General features: G+C 45.8%; 1 protein-coding gene and 1 non-coding gene across 3 annotated transcripts in view; both read left to right on the top strand.

The window, feature by feature from the left end:
• Window positions 1-18,994, top strand: part of C1H5orf34 (chromosome 1 C5orf34 homolog) — a 99,851-nt gene that overhangs the window by 10,008 nt on the left and 70,849 nt on the right. For both annotated transcript variants that reach the window (XM_063961751.1, XM_063961761.1), the window contains exons 4-5: window positions 2,183-2,278; window positions 18,576-18,699. In XM_063961751.1, the coding sequence (XP_063817821.1) occupies window positions 2,183-2,278; window positions 18,576-18,699 (220 nt within the window). The remainder of the gene's footprint in view (window positions 1-2,182; window positions 2,279-18,575; window positions 18,700-18,994) is intronic.
• LOC134934992 (5S ribosomal RNA) lies at window positions 798-916 on the top strand. Its single transcript, XR_010179849.1, has one exon. It is a non-coding gene; the product is annotated as a 5S ribosomal RNA (ribosomal RNA).

The raw sequence follows: 18,994 nt of genomic DNA, 5'->3' as shown, positions 1-18,994 counted from the left end.
CATTTGGGCACTATTGCTGGAAAACTTTTGCAATTCTGATATTTCTATTCAGCGATTTATCTGCATGATGAATGTTTAAACACAATTGTACTTTTTCCAAAACAGACAGATAGCTGCCAATGCAGTTTATGTGCTGAATACGTATGTGAATTTTCATGTTACTACCATATGAGTCATCATTGTCGCAATATATTCAGTAATTTCTTCTGTGACAATTATTGTAACACAATTGTTTTCCCTGCAAGCAGACAGATAGCGGCTTGGGCAGCTTATGTGCTGGATCCTATGTCAAATGTTATTTCTCAGCATATAGCATTTGGGCACTATTGCTGGAAACTTTTGCAATTCTGATATTTCCGTACTATCCACTCAGGCTGTATTATTACGATGATATATTCAATGTGTATAATTACTTCCGGAATTATTTCCTGAGTTATTGTTTTTCTGTTATATCCAGTTTAATTTTGGAAATTAACGTAAAGGTGAATCTTTACGGCACCTTCCATTTCAAAGAAATATCCCATCAATTAAGACATATCACCTTGTTTATTGCCACACCACATTTTCTTTGTGGGAAATTTGGCATTTGTTCTTACCGTAATTCCTTTGTGGGGGAATTCCCATAAAAGAAACATATCATTCTGCACCATTTATTTTCAATAATATAGTGGTGGTCTTTTGCTCAAGCTGCCTCTTGGGCAAATATTTGGCTTTCGATAACGCCATCCATTGGACCAATCTGTCCTCATTAGCTCAAGTACTAGCCATCCCCCCAGCAGATAGGCACTGACCTGACTTTCTACAGTCATACCATGCTGGACATGCCCGATCTCGTCTGATCTTGGAAGCCAAGCAGCATTGGGCCAGGTTAGTACCAGAAAGGGTGACCCTCTGGGAATACCGGGTACTGTAGCACCAAGGAATACACCTTCTGCTGATCAGCAAATTTAATTCCATTCGAGCCTTGTACTCCATTACCGCAGTTAACCCACTTCCGGGAGTCCAGATTTTATATAAGCCGGCTTTCCATTATCTCTCATATGAATATACACATGTATATAACTTCATAGTATCATAGAGATAACAGAAATATTTATATTTTCGCTTTTTGACTAAACGTCAAACATTAATACTCGCTTACTAATCAGGGGGTTTACAGAGAAACTTTCTGTCACCCTCTTCATACAAGTGAGTTACAAACTGTATCGTCAACAATATTTTTGTTTAATACTTGTTTAACTATATTGCTGATTTACTGCAATATTTTTAGTATCCTTTCGTCTGTGATTAAAAGTTAAGTTTTATCTTTTCCTACCCACACATTACCAAATTCTATCTTTTCAATATACTGAATCAAGTGTGCCCCTGAGAGACATTATCAATAGTCCCCCTTTTTTTGCCTCTTGCGCAAACCTCTCTACAGTTTGTTTTGGAACTGATGTCTGGGAGCACCACCAACCTTAGTCTACTTTAAAAGCCTCAATAGGCGAAGTCAGTAGCTTCATGTTGGTTTGAATATATTTTGTTACATATGATTGATATCAATTGAATTCAAATTTTTGTACAATCTGGACCAGTGCAGATTCCTAAAAACCCCCACCCAATACGGATTTTAGAATATACCAAATGCTGTGACTTTCATGCCTGCCTCCAAGACATCTTCCAATCTGCCACCTCCACTCATACTCCCTCCCATGCCAAGTGAGACTTTCTGCCAGTCTCACTATCTTCACACGTTCACTCAGTACGTACCTTTCCTAAATCTCCACTCTTCTCTCATCCCCTGACCTTCGCCCCCACCGCCTTCCGCAGTCCACCCTCCACTTCTTCACTCATCCCCTTTAGTATATAAGCTCACACAGGCAGGTTCCTCCTTTCTTATATTCATCCGTGCACTATCCTGGCTTCCAGTTCTCCTGGTCTCCTTGTCCCCTTCAGAGTAGAATACTGTAAATGAGGATGGTGATGATGATAAATACTTTTATATTGGTTTCACATAAATTGTCCTTGCTGTCTATTATTGTTTGTGGTTTGATTTTAGTTAGTGAAATGCTTTTGTTTTTCTCCCAATATATTTGGGATGAGCTTTGAGTTTACTATCGTTGCGCTGCAAACGCTTAATACGAAGTAATTACCCTAAGTTTATTTAAAATGAGTAGTCGTGTATCTTATACATTTTTAGATCTAATTTTTGGAACGTCTCCTTGGAAAAAGACAATGAATCCACAGTGCATCCATTACCCCTGAAGGTTGTGATGTGCAATGACATCCTTTACAGGTAAGTTCCAAAACGAATTAATGGTAATGTTTGGTTAATTCTTGAGCATGCCTGGTTTGTGCACTTTGTAGTGATTAACAAAGTACAGACATGTCCACGCACAACTAGCCTCCCTGCACGTTAAACAGCCCTTTTAGTCACGCCATACCGTGGCGTGACTTGGTAGCGCTGAGTGTCATTTCATGCAACTTTTTACATTAAAATGCCTCTTATTTGCGTCTCTATGCGAACAGGACACACATTCAGATGCGCAAATCAAGATGGTGTACGCCCAATGAAATGGCCTAAAAACTGCTCAATTCAGGTAAAGGAAATATAAATGTATACAAAGGCAACACTATAATAAAGCACACCAACAAGTCCTCTGGATTAAACATGCTCTTATTAATGTTTCCTCCCGGAATGGTACATTTAAATAAAGCAATGTGTAGTATTGTCTTATTTGGAAATGTACAGAAAGTGGTGAAGAAAGTAGGACGAAGTTCTCGTCACCAAAATGATAACATATGGCATACCAAAAACTCACTTGGCAAGTGTATACAGCATGTATATAAAGGTTTCTTTTTCAAAATAAGCTGAACACCCGAAGAAAGGGAATGATATAATGTACCAAAACTCACAAAAATAGTGGCTGGGTTCCTCATATAAATGTTTCTTTAACTGGATCTGTGGTGGTCAATTCTCCTCTTATTCACTTTTCCTCCAGATTAAGCACATATAAATAAATTAGAATATAACAATGTGTAGTATTCTATTGGAAAATGTTTCACACCGTAGTGTTGGCATTATAAGAAAATATAGTGTATACTATAGATCTCAACACCAAAATAACATCAGGCGTACCGAAAACTCACTTGGCACATAGAACATGTATATCAAGGTTTCTTTCAAAGAAAGCTTGGTACCACTCAGACCAATCGCCAAAAGATAATGGTGCATACCCAACTCACAGTTAAAACGGTTGGAATCCTCATATAGCAGTTTCTTTGCGTCTATCCAAAAAATCTTTTCACAAACGACGCTGGGTTTAAGAAGATTTTAATTTCCCCCAAAAATTAAAAAAAGACAAACATATGGGAATCCATTCAAAGTCCAACACCACGTAGGTATGACAGCATGTGTTAAAATGGTGTGTCTAGATGGAAAGGTGCAGGTCTGGACTACAGTCTAATACAAACAGGCACATCATACCTTAAACTGTGTAAATCGGGCTTTAGAATGGTCCTTAAAAGTCCACACTCTCCGCAGAAACACGTTTAAATCCATTAGGGATCTTTGTTAAGGTGTCTGTGGCTGTAACTGCATATTTTCCTAGAAAACACTGTAACATACCATTTTGTATGCAGATACAGCAGATGTAAAAAGAATATAGGCATGCTGCATATCATTTTAATCAGCAGAGTTAGATGGACACGTATGTATGTCTGACTGAATCACAGATATGGCCCCTGACGAGTATGTCACTCCTTTATGGGCTGGCCATGTTTGTACTGAGCAACTGTGCTTTGATTACACAAGGCCTAGTGCGGGATGGTCTTCAGTATGCCGACTGTCGGGATACCGGCGCACAGTATACCGGCGCCGGAATCCCGACACCCGGCATACCGACACTTTTTCTCCCTCGTGGGGGTCCACGACCCCCCCTGGAGGGAGAATAAAATAGCGTGGCGAGCGCAGAGAGCCCACGAGGGGCTCATTTGCGCCCAACTTCCTAAAGACTTAATGGTCCTGTTTCTCTGCTGACAGGACACTGAGCTCCTGAAGGAGTCCTTCGCAAGCCCCACCACGGCGAGCGTACCCTCCCGCAGCACGCTGCCACCTCTAACAGAGCCAGAAGATAAGAGTGGTGAGAACAGCGCCGGCATCCCGGTTAGCGGATCGCAGGAGGGAATGGCGGCACAAAGGTAGGAGCGCAGCTCTGAGTGCAGGATGCGCTCCAGGGGGCTCAGTAGGACGTACAGTGTAGTGTGTCCCGTTGTGAGGGGCGCGCTGAGCCACCACTGATTACCCACACTGGCTAACATACCTAACAAGGGTTTTAACCCTCTGTTAGACACAGAAATACCTCAGGCCAGTATAAAAAAAAAAGGGGGAAGCCGAGCGCCATTAAGGGGGCGGGGCTTCACTATGAGCAGATCACGCAGCTCTCCAGCGCCGTTTTCCCTCTGCAGCTGACACTGACAGGATTCACAGGGAAGCGCAGCTCCTCCACCAAGTCTCCATGTCTCCTCAGCAGTACCAGGGGGTCTTGGATGGGGGGATGGGGGGGGGGGGGGGTGCTGTAGAATACCAAGCTCTGTTAAGGGACTTAGTGTGGTGACCCAGCTAAGTTTTACCTGGCTACAAGGGCGTTGTGTGGCTGGCTCCATCTTTTGTGTCTCCCTGCGGGCTCTGTGGGGGTTAAACTGTGTTTCACCTTCTGTGTGTGTGTGTGTGTCCGTGTCCCTTCATGTTGCCATGTCCAGGGACTGTGTGTCCTGCAAAGCAGATTGTCTATCCTCCCCCGGAGACACTCTACCATGTACCCAAATTAGTACACATTCTCAGGCTAGTGGGGCAGAAGCCCCATGGTTAGATTCCATTAAAAGGATGATATCTAATAATTCTACAAAATTGTCCCATAATGAGAGAGAGAGAGACGCAATTCTTAAGAAAGTCTATGGATGACCTGATTAATAGAGATTCAGTTCCCATACCAGCGTCTCCAGCCCCTGCCATTTGCCCACAAAAGCGTACTCTGGCCCAGCTCATGCAGGCTGATACTGATGACGATACGTCAGACCCAGAGGAGGGTGAAGTGGAGGCGAGGGGGGGGGGGGATGCTATCCTGTCACAAGGAATACAGGCCCTAATAGGAGCTATTAGAGATGTTCTGCACATTCCTGACAAGGTGGCGGAGGTAGAGGGGGAATCTTATTTTAATGTAAAAAATAAATCCTCAGCTACTTTTCCTTTATCAAAGTAATTGAATGCCCTGTTTGAAGAAACTTGGGCTAATCCTGACAAAAAGTTTCAGATCCCTAAAAGATTAATTACATCCTTTCCCTTCCCTCTGGAAGATGGAAAGAAATGGGAAAACCTGCCGATTGTGTACGCATCGGTGTCTAGGTTGTCACGTAAGATAGTCTTGCCTGTTCCTAGGGCAGCATCCTTAAAGGACACAGCTGACCGCAAGATTAAGACTACTCTTAAATCTTTATACACTGCTGCTGGGTTAGCCCAGAGACCCACTATTGCTTGTGCATGGATCACTAAGGCCATTGCTAAGTTGTCAGGTTAGACTCCCTACCCAGGGGGGAGATAATTTTACTCCTACAGCATATTCAAGACACTGCTAACTTTATGGTGGAGGCCATAAAATAAATCTGTTTGCGCAACGCACACACCACTGCCATGGCAGTGTCCGTACGCAGGGGCTTATGGCTACGCCAGTGGACTGCAGATGCGGATTCCAGGAAAGGCGTGGAAAACCTGCCATTCACAGGTGAGGCCCTTTTTGGAGATGAGCTGGATACGTGGATATCCAAGGCTACGGCGGGTAAGTCTACATACCTTTCTCCCGCAGCACCCCCAGCTAGGAAAACCTACTCTTCTCCAACTCTGCAGTCCTTTCGGACAGCGAAATTCAGAGGCAAATCCAAAGGTTCTTCTACAGCCTTCAAAGGTAATAGAGGTAAACCCAGAAAACCAGCAGCTGCAGGTTCTCAGGAACAGACCTCCGGGTCTGCTTCCTCAAAGCCTTCAGTATGATGGTGGTCCGCACTGCCTGGAAGACGGGCAGGTGGGAGCTCGGTTACGTTATTTCAGTCACGTTTGGGCAACATCTTGCCAGGATCCCTGGGTCACAGACCCTATCACCCAGGGATACAGACTGGAGTTTCAGGAACTCCCACCTCGCAGATTCTTCAAATCAGACTTGCCAGCTTCTCTGGAAGCAAGTATGACTTTACAGGCAGCAATTCAAAAACTGGTACAAACCCAGGTCATTGTTCCAGTTCCACCTCGGCTACAGAACAAAGGTTATTATTCCAATCTGTTTGTGGTACTGAAACCTGATGGTTCGTTAAGACCCATTTTAAACCTCAAGTCACTGAACCTATGTTTACGGGTGTTCAAATTCAAGATGGAGTCTCTGAGAGCGGTGATCTCAGGACTGGAAGAGGGGGAATTCCTGGTGTCTCTGGACATCAAGGATGCGTACCCTCGTATTCCAATTTGGCCGCCTCATCAGGCTTATCTACGGTTTGCACTACAGGACTGTCACTACTAGTTCCCGGCCCTGCCATTTGGCCTCTCCACGGCACCGAGGGTGTTCACCAAGGTAATGGCAGAGATGATGTTTCTCCTCCGCAAGCAGGGAGTGAACATAATACTGTACCTGGACGACCTGATAAAAGCGCCTTCCAGGGAGAGGTTGTTGGACAGCATTGCCCTCTCAACCTGACTACTTCACGATCACGGATGGATTCTGAACCTACCAAAATCCTACCTGTAACCAACACTGAGGCTTCCGTTCCTAGTGATGATTCTGGATACGGAGGAACAGAAGGTATTCCTTCCGTTGGAAAAGGCATTGGTAATCCAGTAGATTGTGCGGGATGTTCTAAAACCAGCCCGGATATCGGTGAATCTATGCATTCACCTTCTGGGGAAGATGGTCGCCTCTTACGAGGCACTGCAGTACGGAAGGTTTCGTGAGAGGCCCTTCCAGTTGGATCTGCTGGACAAATGGTCCGGATCGCATCTTCACATGCACCAGAGGATACGTCTGTTGCCAAAAACCAGGATTTCTCTTCTGTGGTGGCTTCAGACTTCTCACCTGACCGAGGGTCGAAGGTTCGGGATTCAAAATTGGATTCTGCTAACCACAGACGCAAGCCTCAGAGGTTGGGGAGCAGTCACCCAGGGGGAACAGTTCCAAGGTAAATGGTCAAGGCAGGAAACCATTCTTCCGATGAACATTCTGGAACTAAGGGCCATATACAACGCCCTTCTACAGGCATCACATCTTCAAGATCACGCCATTCAAGTTCAGTCGGACATTGTAACGGCAGTAATGTACGTAAACCGACAGGGCGGAACGAAGAGCGTAGCAGCAATGTCGGGGGTAACCCGAATTCTCCTCTCGGCAGAAAGACATGCGGTGGTGCTGTTGGCAGTCTTCATTCCGGGAGTAGACAACTGGGAAGCGTACTTCCTCAGCAGACGCGACCTCCACCCGGGAGAGTGAGGCCTTCACCCGCAGGTGTTCGAGTCCTTAACACATCGGTGGGGAATTCCACAAATAGACATGATGGCCTCTCATCTCAACGAGAAGCTAAAGCGGTATTGTTCCAGGTCAAGGGACCCGCAAGCAGTGGCGGTGGACGCTCTGGTAACTCCATAGGTCTACCAGATGGTTTATGTGTTTCCACCTCTTCCACTGATCCCAAGAATTCTCAAAAGAATAAAAAGGGAAAAGGTTCAAGCAATACTTATTGCTCCGGATTGGCCAAGAAGGGCCTGGTACGTGGATCTACTGGAGATGCTCCTGGAGGACCCGTGGCCTCTGCCTCTTCGCGAGGATCTTCTACAACAGGGACCGTTCGTCTATCAAGACTTACCACGGCCACGTTTGACGGCATGGAAGTTGAGCGTCAAATTTTAGGCCGGAAAGGCATTACGGACAAGGTTATTCCAACTGATCCAAGCCAGGAAAGGGGTAACGTCAAAACATTACCACCGTATTTGGAAAAAATATGTCTCGTGTTGTGAAAACAGAAAATTTCCTGTAGTGGAATTTCAACGGGGACGTTTTCTCCTTTTTTCTACAGTCTGGTGTGGATGTGGGCCTACGTTTGGGCTCCTTGAAGGTCCAGATTATCCATTTTCTTCCAGAAACAATTGGCTTCCCTCCCTGAGGTTCAGACCTTCTTGAAGGGGGTTCTGCACATCCAACTGCCCTTTGTGCTTCCTATGGCACCCTGGGATCTTAACGTGGTGTTGCAGTTCCTACAATCGGAATGGTTTGAGCCTTTACAGGAGGTTGACGTAAAGTTTCTTACGTGGAAGACCATTACACTGTTGGCCTTAGCTTCTGCAAGGCGTGTGTCCGAACTGGGGGCATTGTCTCACAAAAGCCCCTATTTGGTTTTTCATGAAGATAGAGCTGAACTCTGAACTCGTCAGCAATTTTTTCCTAAGGTGGTGTTTGCGTTTCATATCAACCAACCTATTGTGGTTCCGGTGCTTACTGTCACCTCTGCTACCGCAAAGTCCTTGGATGTTGTGAGGGCTTTGAAGATCTATGTGAAGCGGACAACTTGTCACAGGAAATCTGATTCGCTGTTTGTTCTCTATGATCCCAAGAAAATTGTGTGTCCTGCTTCAAAGCAGTCTATTGCTTGCTGCATCAGGCTTACTATCCAGCATGCTTATTCATCGGCAGGATTGCCGAATCCTAAAGTACAGGCCCACTCTACTAGGTCGGTGGGTTCTTCCTGGACGGCTGCCCGGGGTGTCTCGGCTTTACAGCTCCTCCGAGCAGCTACTTGGTCGACTTCGAACACGTTTGCTAAGTTCTACAAGTTCGATACTTTGACCAAACTGAAGGTCCTCCAGAGGCCAATCAGTTCTGCAGGAACCTTAGCACTCTCCCACCCGGTTTGGGAGCTTTGGTACATCCCTATGGTACTGATGTGGACCCCAGTATCCTCTAGGATGTAAGAGAAAATAGGATTTTAATTACCTACCGGTAAATCCTTTTCTCGTAGTCCGTAGAGGATACTGGGCGCCCGCCCAGTGCTTCGTTTTTCCTGCACTGTTACTTTAAGTAATGTTGTTGGTTCATCTGTTGCTGTTCCTGTTCAAGTTTGGTTAGCATGGCTTTCCTCTTGTTTGTGTGTGTGCTGGTTCGAATCTCACTACTGTTCTGTTACAGCCTTCCTCAGGATATGTCCGTCTCCTCTGGCACAGTTTCTAGACTGAGTCTGGTAGGAGGGGCATAGAGGGAGGAGCCAGCGCACACTATTGATTACTTAAAGTGCCCAAGGCTCCTAGTGGACCCGTCTATACCCCATGGTACTATTGTGGACCCCAGTATCCTCTACGGACTACGAGGAAAAGGATTTACCGGTAGCCAGTAGGTAATTAATATCCTATTTAGATTTATTTTTATAGTCTTGCTCTTCCTTTTTTTTTTTTTTTTGAGCTATCTTTCTAAAAAGCGTCTTATACATACCTTAGAAGAGTTCCTCCAACAACTTCCCACCGGGTCGCGACGCTTACCCACATGTACAGTGCTGTTTCAGCAGGCATCTGTGTAGGATGTACTAGCGGGTCCAGCAGACATTACCAGGCTGTGGTTGGAGCATGGGGAGAAGGTAAGGCATCAGTTCCGCTTAGCAAGGGAAACACGAGACACAGCCACACTGTTTCGGGATGTAGACTTCCAAACAGACGCTGATGCAGCTGCCACCTCGGGTACATCAGTGCTAGGCCTCAGGGATCATAGGCTTCAGGGGTAGTATGATGCCACGATCCCTGGGGTTTATGTCAGCAGTGGGGAGTAAGACGCTCCCCTGGTCACCCTTCCCCCTGTTTCATGACCAGTTTCCTGCCATGAACTGATTTCCCGCTTCCGTCTGAGACGCTGTGCATCTAAAAAGACCCAGTCGAAGCATAGGCGGCTGTATGATTGGTGCGTCTGTGTTCACTTGGGTGTCTGAGTTCACTGTAGGTTCACTGGGCGGTTGTGTACACTAATAGCGTGTGGACCCATTCAGCGTTCACTAACGTTTTGATCGATCCTGGAAGTGGGGTGAAGTCTCCCTGTATCCCACTCTCCTGAGCTGGGTGATACAGCACTAAGGGGGTCATTCTGACCTGTTTGCACGCTGCCGTTTTTTGCAGCACAGCGATCAGGTCACTACTGCGCATGCGTATGCACCGCAATGTGCAGGCGCATCATACGGGTACAAAGCAGATCGTTGCTGAGCGATGGATTTTATGAAGAATCCATTCGCACAGCCGATCACAAGGAGATTGACAGGAAGAGGGCGTTTGTGGGTGTCAACTGACCGTTTTCTGGGAGTGTTTGTAAAAACGCAGGCGTGTCCAAGCGTTTGCAGGGCAGGTGTCTGATGTCCATTCCGGGACCAGACCGGCTGGAATGATCGCAAGGGTTGAGTAAGTTCAGACCTACTCAGAAACTGCACAAAATGTTTTTGCAGAGCTCGGCTGCACAGGCGTTCACACACTTGCAAAGCGAAAATACACTCCCCTATAGGCGGCGACTATCTGATCGCAGCGCTGCAAAAAGTAGCCAGCGAACGATTAACTTGGAATGACCCCCTAAGTCTCTACCTACCATTAAGTACGAATAGTTGGATAAGTGCCTGATGCATATGAGTCTGTAAATTATTACTGCTGTTTCTTTTGCTGTGTGACTGAATACTTTTAAAGTCTTATATAAGGTAATGTAGTAATGTTTCTCCTACATACTTGAAATGTAGTTGTATATGTGCTCATATTGCTTATTCTACTAATGTATATCCTGTGACTGATTGCTAGTGTGATTGTTGACTTTACTATTTTTTGTCAGTTTCTGTGTATTCCGATCCTCAATGCTGGTTCAAAGCAGGGAGGGATCGGATTGTATGTCACTTTAGCAAGTTTTAAAGTGATTTCAGTCACAAATTCTATAGTTAATGCTGTACAGGTGTGTGATTTGTTTATCATGGCTAAGAGAGGCAAGAGTGAGGAGGATACACTCTCCACAGCAGCACCAACACTCATTTCATGTATTTCTTGCAAAACTGGGTTAACTTTTCTCAGGATCTGGTTCAAAATGGATTATGTGCAAACTGTTTTAGTTTTTCACCAAAGCCTCCTGAATAATCCAAGGCAGGCACAGGTTCAAATGGAACCCCCATGGGCTACATTTGCTCAGACATTATCCAGTATAGCTGAGCAGATAATGCCAGCTCCTATATCAGGGATAGGTTACCCTATTTACTCTTACATGCAACATTCCTCCTGGGGTTTATCACACCCAGTACAGGAATCTGCAGCCTTTCAACAAAAACAGGCTGAAAGGCCGATGGAAAGTAAATCACATAGACCTGAAACAATATCTTCAGTCTACACATGTTTCTGCTGGGGACTCGTCGGAGGATGAGGACTCATCGCACTCTGAGTCTGCCTACAGAGATGAGGATGATCTTAGCTCAGTGGACATACCTGAGCTAATTAGTGCTATGAAAGCCATTCTATCCTCAGAGGAAGCAGCAGAGCCTTTGTTAAAAGCTAAGGCACCTGTGTTTAAACGTCCCAAAACAGTTAGGACTGAATTTCCTGGGTCAGAACAGCTGACGGAAATTATGCAAGAGGCTTGGGTAACACCCAGTAAGAAGTTTATAATTCCAAAGAAATGGAATTCCCATTATCCTCTACTGGCTGGGGACTATTTGAAAAGGGAGGTGACTCCCAAAGTAGATACGCATGTCATTCGATTGGTGCGGAAATCTACATTACCTCTGCCTTCAACATCATTAAATGATGTCATGGATAGGAAAATAGATGGGTTTTCTAAAAAAAACATTTTCTCCTTCTCTGGGGCAATGATAAGACCAGCCATGGCTTCAGCTTGGATGGAAAAAGCAGTAGCACCCTGAGCTGATGCATTGGCGGATGATCTTTCTTTGGCATCTGGAGAGCAATAATCCCATATTGCACATATCAAACAGGTGGCTATTTTTACGAAAGAAGCAGCCTTGAATATGGGTACAATTGCCTCTCAGGTATCATCCTCAGCAGTAGCAGCTCGCAGAGCAATTTGGCTACGTATATGGAAAGCTGACTCAGAATACAAGAAGGTTCTGGAGTCTTTGCCTTTTACTGGAGATATTCTTTTTGGTAAATAATTAAACAGTATTTTGGACTCCGAAGCAGACTCCAAGAAAGTGAAGTTTCCTTCCACACGCAAATCCAAGCCTAGATTTCCATCTTTTCTGCTCTTTCGAACTCAAGGGAAAACAAAAGGAAAGGGTTATGGTTATGGCAAACCGTTTCAATCTAACAAGTCTGGTAAGACTAAAAAGCATTGGGCTACCAGAGGGCCGGCTTCCAAGTCAGAAGATAGGGCTGGCTTCCAAGTCAGGTGCGGGCCTCCACCCGCCAAGGTGGGGGGCCAACTTCTTCATTTTACACAGATCTGGCAGCAGTCTACCACAGATGCCTGGGCGCAAGAAGCGGTATCTCACAGTTATGCATTTGCTTTCAAGCAACACCCTCCTCAAAGGGTTGTTGGTTTTTTTTTTTTTGGTACCATCCTGTCTTCAGTGGAAATGAAGGCCAGAGCTTTGCAAGAGGCAGTTCAGAAGTTGCTTCAGTCAGGAGTGATAATTCCAGTTCCTCCTGCACAACGAGGACAAGGTTTATATTCCAACCTGTTTCTAGCCCTGAAGTCAAATGGGGCGTTCCGGCCCGTACTCCATCTCAAAACACTGAACAAGTACATTTGGGTGCCTTGGTTTCATATGGAGACTTTTTACGTTCCATTATTTTGGCCATGGAGCCAGATGACTTTATGGTATCCCTAAATATCCAGGATGCTTACCTACATCTTCCTATAGCACTGTCCCGTTAGCACTATCTCAGGTTTACTATCCTCCAGCAACATTTTCAGTTTCAGACCCAGCCATTTGGACTGGCCACAACTCCCAGGGTATTCACCAAATTTATGGTGGTAATGGCAGCTTATCTCCATCAGCAAGTGATAAGGATGTTTCCATACCGCAACGATTTATTAATCCTGGCACAATCTCAGGAATTGCTACAGTGTCATCTGCAACAGACGATTTGCAGAGACACGGTTGGCTCATAAACTGGGCAAAGTCATCCCTGGTTCTATCACAACTGATGACTCACTTGGGGGCTGTGTTGGATTCGGGTCTTCAGAGAATAGTTTTACCTATGAACAAAATATACAAAATTCAGTCAAGGATTCAGGAGCTGCCTCACAGTCAAAGGGTATCCATTCAAGCAGCAATGCATGTGATGGGACTGATGGTGTTGACATTCGACATGGTGGAGTATGCTCAGTTCCACTCAAGGCCTCTGCAACGTCTGATCCTTTCCAAATGGAGTGGTTTCCATCGGGCAAAAAAACAGACTATGGTCCTTCCTCTGGAAGTAAGGAGGTCATTATCCTGGTGGCTACAGACATCCCATCTGGACAAAGGGAGACCCTTTTGGATATCAGATTGGGAAATTCTGACAACAGATGCCAGTCTTCAGGGCTGGGGTGCAGTGTCATGAAGAATTTGCTTCCATTGACAGTGGACCAAGGAAGAAAGTTGCCTGCCAATAAATATATTTGGAACTTTGGGCCATTTTATTTGGCACTCCATTCAGGCAAAGGGCATTCTTCAGGGGAAACCAGTTCAGATTTGCTCAGACAATGCAACAGCAGTAGCGTACCTCAATCATCAAGGAGGAACTCGCAGCCAAAAAACAATCAAGGAGGTAAGTTGCACGTTAAGGTGGGCAGAACGTTGTCATCCAGCCTTGTCCGCAGTGTTTATTCCGGGAGTTCTAAACTGGGAAGCGGATTTTCTCAGTCGACACGCCATTCGTGCAAACGAATGGGCTTTACACCCCAAGGTCTTCCAGACTCTGGTAGACATGGGGGGGTTACCGGAGATGGTTCTCATGGCGTCCCATCAAAGCAACAAAGTTCCTGTTACGGATCAATAACAAAGGATCCCAGAGTGATCTTTGTGGATGCCCTGTCAGTGAGATGAGAATTTCGTCTGGCCTATGTGTTTCCACCGATCGATGCGAAAGGTAAAACAAGGAAAGGACGCTGTAATACTAATTGCTTCAGCTTGGCCCAGAAGACATTGGTACACAGATCTGCAGAGGCTGTCGATGGATGCTCCAGTTCTACTCCCTCAACGTCCAGATCTACTGTCACAGGGTTCTTGCTATTACAAGCACCTGGATTGACTGTCTTTGACGGCCTGGCTCTTGAGACTTCCATTCTGAAAGCAAGAGGATTCTCACAACAGGTAATTCAAACAATGCTCAGAGCAGGGAAACCATCCTCTGCTTGCATTTATCACCGAATATGGCAAGCCTATATTCAATGGTGCAGTGACTGGAAATTGGACCCTAGGTCTTTCAGAGTTTCCAGAGTCCTAAGAATCCTTCAGGCAGGAATGGACAAAGGTCTACGGGTGTCTTCTTTGTGAGTGCAAGTGTCAGCATTGACTGTTTGGTTCTAAAAGAAAATTGCTAACCTACAGGATGTTTGCACTTTCTTCCAGGGTATGCTACACATCCAACCTCCCTTTGTTCCTCCTGCAGTGCCTTGGGATTTAAGTTTAGTCCTAAAGGCGCTTCAAGGTGCTCCATTTCAACTAAATTTGAACTAAACAAGTGGATCTTAAATGGTTGACATCTAAAGCTCTATTTCTACTGGCTATTGCTTCAGCTAGAAGAGTTACAAATTTAGGGGTATTATTATGTCAACCTCCTTTTCTGATTTTTTTTTTTTTTTTTTTCTTCATCCAGATAGAGCGGTTCTTAGAACCAAATCTGGGTATCTTCCTAAGATGGTGTCTAAATTCCACCTTGACAAAGAAATTGTTGTCCCGACCTTCCAATGGCTGGACCTTTCTGCGGGAGATGCATCATTGGACGTAGTCCGTGCCTTAAAGATCTACGTGGATCGTACCAGACAGACACTCTCTTGGTTCTCTACGGATTTCACAAGAGAGGATGGCCTGCTTACAAGCAGACACTGGCGAGGTGGCTTCAGATGACTATTTCAGAAGCATATTCTCAAGCTGTTGTCCCTGTTCCGGCTAATGTCTCTGCTCACTCTACTCGGAAAGTAGGTCCGTCATGGGCAGCACAACGTGGTGTGTCAGCTGAACAGATATGTAAGGCAGCACATGGTCTTCCAATAACACATTCATTAGAATAACCTGTGGACCCTGCAGGAGAAATAATAGTTATGGTAGACTTACCGTTGATAGGAGAAATAGAGTTAAGTCCACAGTATCCACAAGGATCCCACCCTACCAACACCTGATTTGAGGATCCTTTCACCTACTAACCTCTTTCTTGTACGGAAGGGTGTACATGTGTGTTCTTCTCGCCTGATTAGGGCTCTCTATGATGCCCCTGCCTTGAGCTTTGGTAAACAACTGAATTGCCTGTGCCAGGAGGCAGGGATATAAGGGACTGGCCCGTTGCATTCTGGGAGGCCAAAAGCTTTGATCGTTTGTGCCAATCCGCTGTATCTACCTTTATAGCCCAATGTTTATCTTGTGGATGCTGTGGACTTAGGAGAAATACAGTTATCAATGGTAAGTCTACCATACCATAATATAAATATATGAACATTGGCTACTTACTTAGATTTTATTTGCTGAACGCTTCCCTGTGTGATCGTTGAATGGATCAACACTCCGGTTTGACTCTTTCTGGCCACAGCAGTGTCCACCATCAGGATACTAGATGTGGGTTTAGATTGGTGTTTAGATTGGTGTTCAGAACCGTTTGCTTTGCATTTTTGTACCCTCCTTAAAGCAAATATATTACAAATATTTAATAGTGCTTCCCCTAGTATTGTGGGCGGGCAGGGTGCATAGGTGTGGGGCTGGTAAAGCTCAAAAAGGGGGTACGGCTGGTTGGGGAGGGGGCACAGCCCCTCATGCTTCACTATTGGGGACGGTCCTACCCCCTCTACGTCACTAATGGGTGCGTGCCACAGCCACCGTGGTGTCACTGAAGGGGGCGTGCTGAGCACCTGCGGAGGTGCTGGGCTTCCCCCAAGCGCTCCCCTTAAAGTTGGCATGCACACGGCATCTATTCAGGCGGCACGACAGGCTTTTTTTAGTAGGGCACATTTTGCCCTTGACAAATCGGGCAGGGCAGTGCACCTTGCTAAAACAGCATAGTGTGAACACTATGGGGTATATTTACTAAAATTCGTATTTTTCCGAATGAGGTTAAAGTTCAAACACGAATGACATCGAAAGTGTAAAATTGCAACTTTTTGAATTTTTTACGACTAATTTACTAAGCTGTCGTATTCTGCATGTTCGTATTTTCCGATGTCGATGTCATTCGTATTTTTTGGCAGTGTTTTACGGGAGTGAATTGTAAAACACTGCCGACATTAACACAATGAATCTCGGCCGGATCTGTGAGATCCGTGCTGGGCTTCATTGTGCACCATTCGTAAAAAATAAAACATTGTTAAAAATCCCCCCCAAAAAAAATGCGTGGGGTCCCCCCTCCTATACAAAACCAGCCTCGGGCTCTTTGAGCCGGTCCTGGTTGAAAAAATATGGGGGGAAAAATGACGGGTACCCCCATATTTAATCAACCAGTACCGGGCTCTGCGCCTGGTCCTGGTTCCAAAAATACTGGGGACAAAAAGCGTAGGGGTCCCCCGTATTTTTGAAACCAGCACCGGGCTCCACTAGCCAGGTACATAATGCCACAGCCGGGGGACACTTTTATATTTGGTCCCTGCGGCCCTGGCATTACATACCCAACTAGTCACCCCTGGCCGGGGTACCCTGGAGGAGTGGGAACCCCTTAAATCAAGGGGTCTCCCCCCTCCAGCCACCCAAGGGCCCAGGGTGAAGCCCAAGGCTGTCCGTTCCCCCCCCCCCCCCCCATCCAAGGGCGGCGGATGGGGGGCTGATAGCCTTTTTGTCAAAATGTGAATATTGTTTTTAGTAGCAGTACTACAAGTCCCAGCAAGCCTCCCCCGCAAGCTGGTACTTGGAGAACCACAAGTACCAGCATGCGGCGAAAAACCGGGCCCGCTGGTACCTGTAGTACTACTACTAAAAAAATACCCCAATAAAAACAGGACACACACACCTTGAAAGTAAAAGTTTATTACATACATGCACACCTCCAAACATACATACTTACCTATGTTCACACGAGGGTCGGTCCTCTTCTCCATGTAGAATCCATGGGGTACCTGTGGGAAAAATTATACTCACATAATCCAGTGTAGATCGGTCCTCTTCTGTTCTTTTTGTAATCCACGTACTTTGCAAAATAAAAAAACGGGCACCCGACCACGCACTGAAAGGGGCCCCCATGTTTTCACATGGGACCCCTTTCCCCGACTGCCAGGAACCCCCCCTGACTTCTGTCTAAGAGGGTTCCTTCAGCCAATCAGGGAGCGCCACGTCGTGGCACCCTCCTGATTGGCTGTGTGCTCCTGTAGTGTCTGTCAGGCAGCACACGGCAGTGATACAATGTAGCGTCTATGCGCTCCATTGTAACCAGTGGTGGGAACTTTGTGGTCAGCGGTGAGGTTACTTTCGGTCAACCGCTGACCGCAAAGTTCCCACCATTGGTACTTGCTGGTACTTGTGGTTCTCCAAGTACCAGCTTGCGGGGGAGGCTTGCTGGGACTTGTAGTACTGCTACTAAAAAACAATATTCACATTTTGACAAAAAGGCTATCAGTCCCCCATCCGCCGCCCTTGGATGGGGGGGACAGCCTCGGGCTTCACCCCTGGCCCTTGGGTGGATGGAGGGGGGGACCCCTTGATTTAAGGGGTTCCCACTCCTCCAGGGTACCCCGGCCAGGGGTGGCTAGTTGGGTATGTAATGCCAGGGCCGCAGGGACCAATATAAAAGTGTCCCCCGGCTGTGGCATTATGTACCTGGCTAGTGGAGCCCGGTGCTGGTTTCAAAAATACGGGGGACCCCTACGCTTTTTGTCCCCCATATTTTTTCAACCAGGACCGGCTCAAAGAGCCCGAGGCTGGTTTTGTATAGGAGGGGGGACCCCACGCATTTTTTTTCAACAAATTTAACACTTTCCCACCCCTTCCCACTGATAAACATGCACGAATCTCATGGATCCGTGCATGCCTATCAGAACACGGTAAAAAAAAGCAGGTCTGTTTTATTTTAGCACTTTTTTACGATTTGTATTTTTTCACGGCAGTGTTTGGCTATTGCTGGCATGGTTTGTGAATTACACTTTTTTAGTAAATTACAGAGTTCTACCAAATAACAGGCGTATTTGACCGATGGTGTATTCATTCGTAATTTTTTTCTTTGAGTTCCAAAAAAATACGAATGCCCTCATCACTGCCGTGATTTGAGTTTAGTAAATTCCCGAGATGACACTTTGAAGAAAAAAACCCATCTCGGACAAAATCGGGAGCTTAGTAAATTTCCCTATATGTGATATACCTGTGTCTTCTCTCTACCCTTCTTGTTCATGCTTCTTAATCTGGGTTTTGTTTTGTTTTGTTTTTTACAGATTCTTTTTGGAAGGTACCAATTTGGTGGAAATACACCCAGGAGATGGGTCCGTTTTTCTTTCAGTGGGCGAATCCATGGGGAAATATTTCAAACACTACTTCCTTACAGGAGACACAAAACGGGTAACATATGCTTAAACCAGTGATCACCAACCCGTCGCTCGCGAGCTACCGGTAGCTCGCCGTAGTATTTTTGGTAGCTAGTCTAGCCGACACCCATGTGACGGAGTGTACCATTTACCTGGAAGACCTGCATTCACTCCGCACAGAAATGCGAAGTCCCCCTTGAAATGTAGCCCTTGGCGTAATTAAAATATTGGTGTTTCTCAAATACTCGCTTCATTGCGGCACATCTGTACAGGTTGAATTTAGACATGGGCTTACTCGCTTTAAATCACCTCATGGTCTCATTTTGTCA

Source organism: Pseudophryne corroboree, chromosome 1 (genome assembly GCF_028390025.1).
Source record: "Pseudophryne corroboree isolate aPseCor3 chromosome 1, aPseCor3.hap2, whole genome shotgun sequence".
NCBI classification, from domain to species: Eukaryota; Metazoa; Chordata; class Amphibia; order Anura; family Myobatrachidae; genus Pseudophryne; species Pseudophryne corroboree.
Note: the sequence above shows the minus strand (reverse complement) of the source record. Positions and strands in the feature narration are given on the sequence as shown.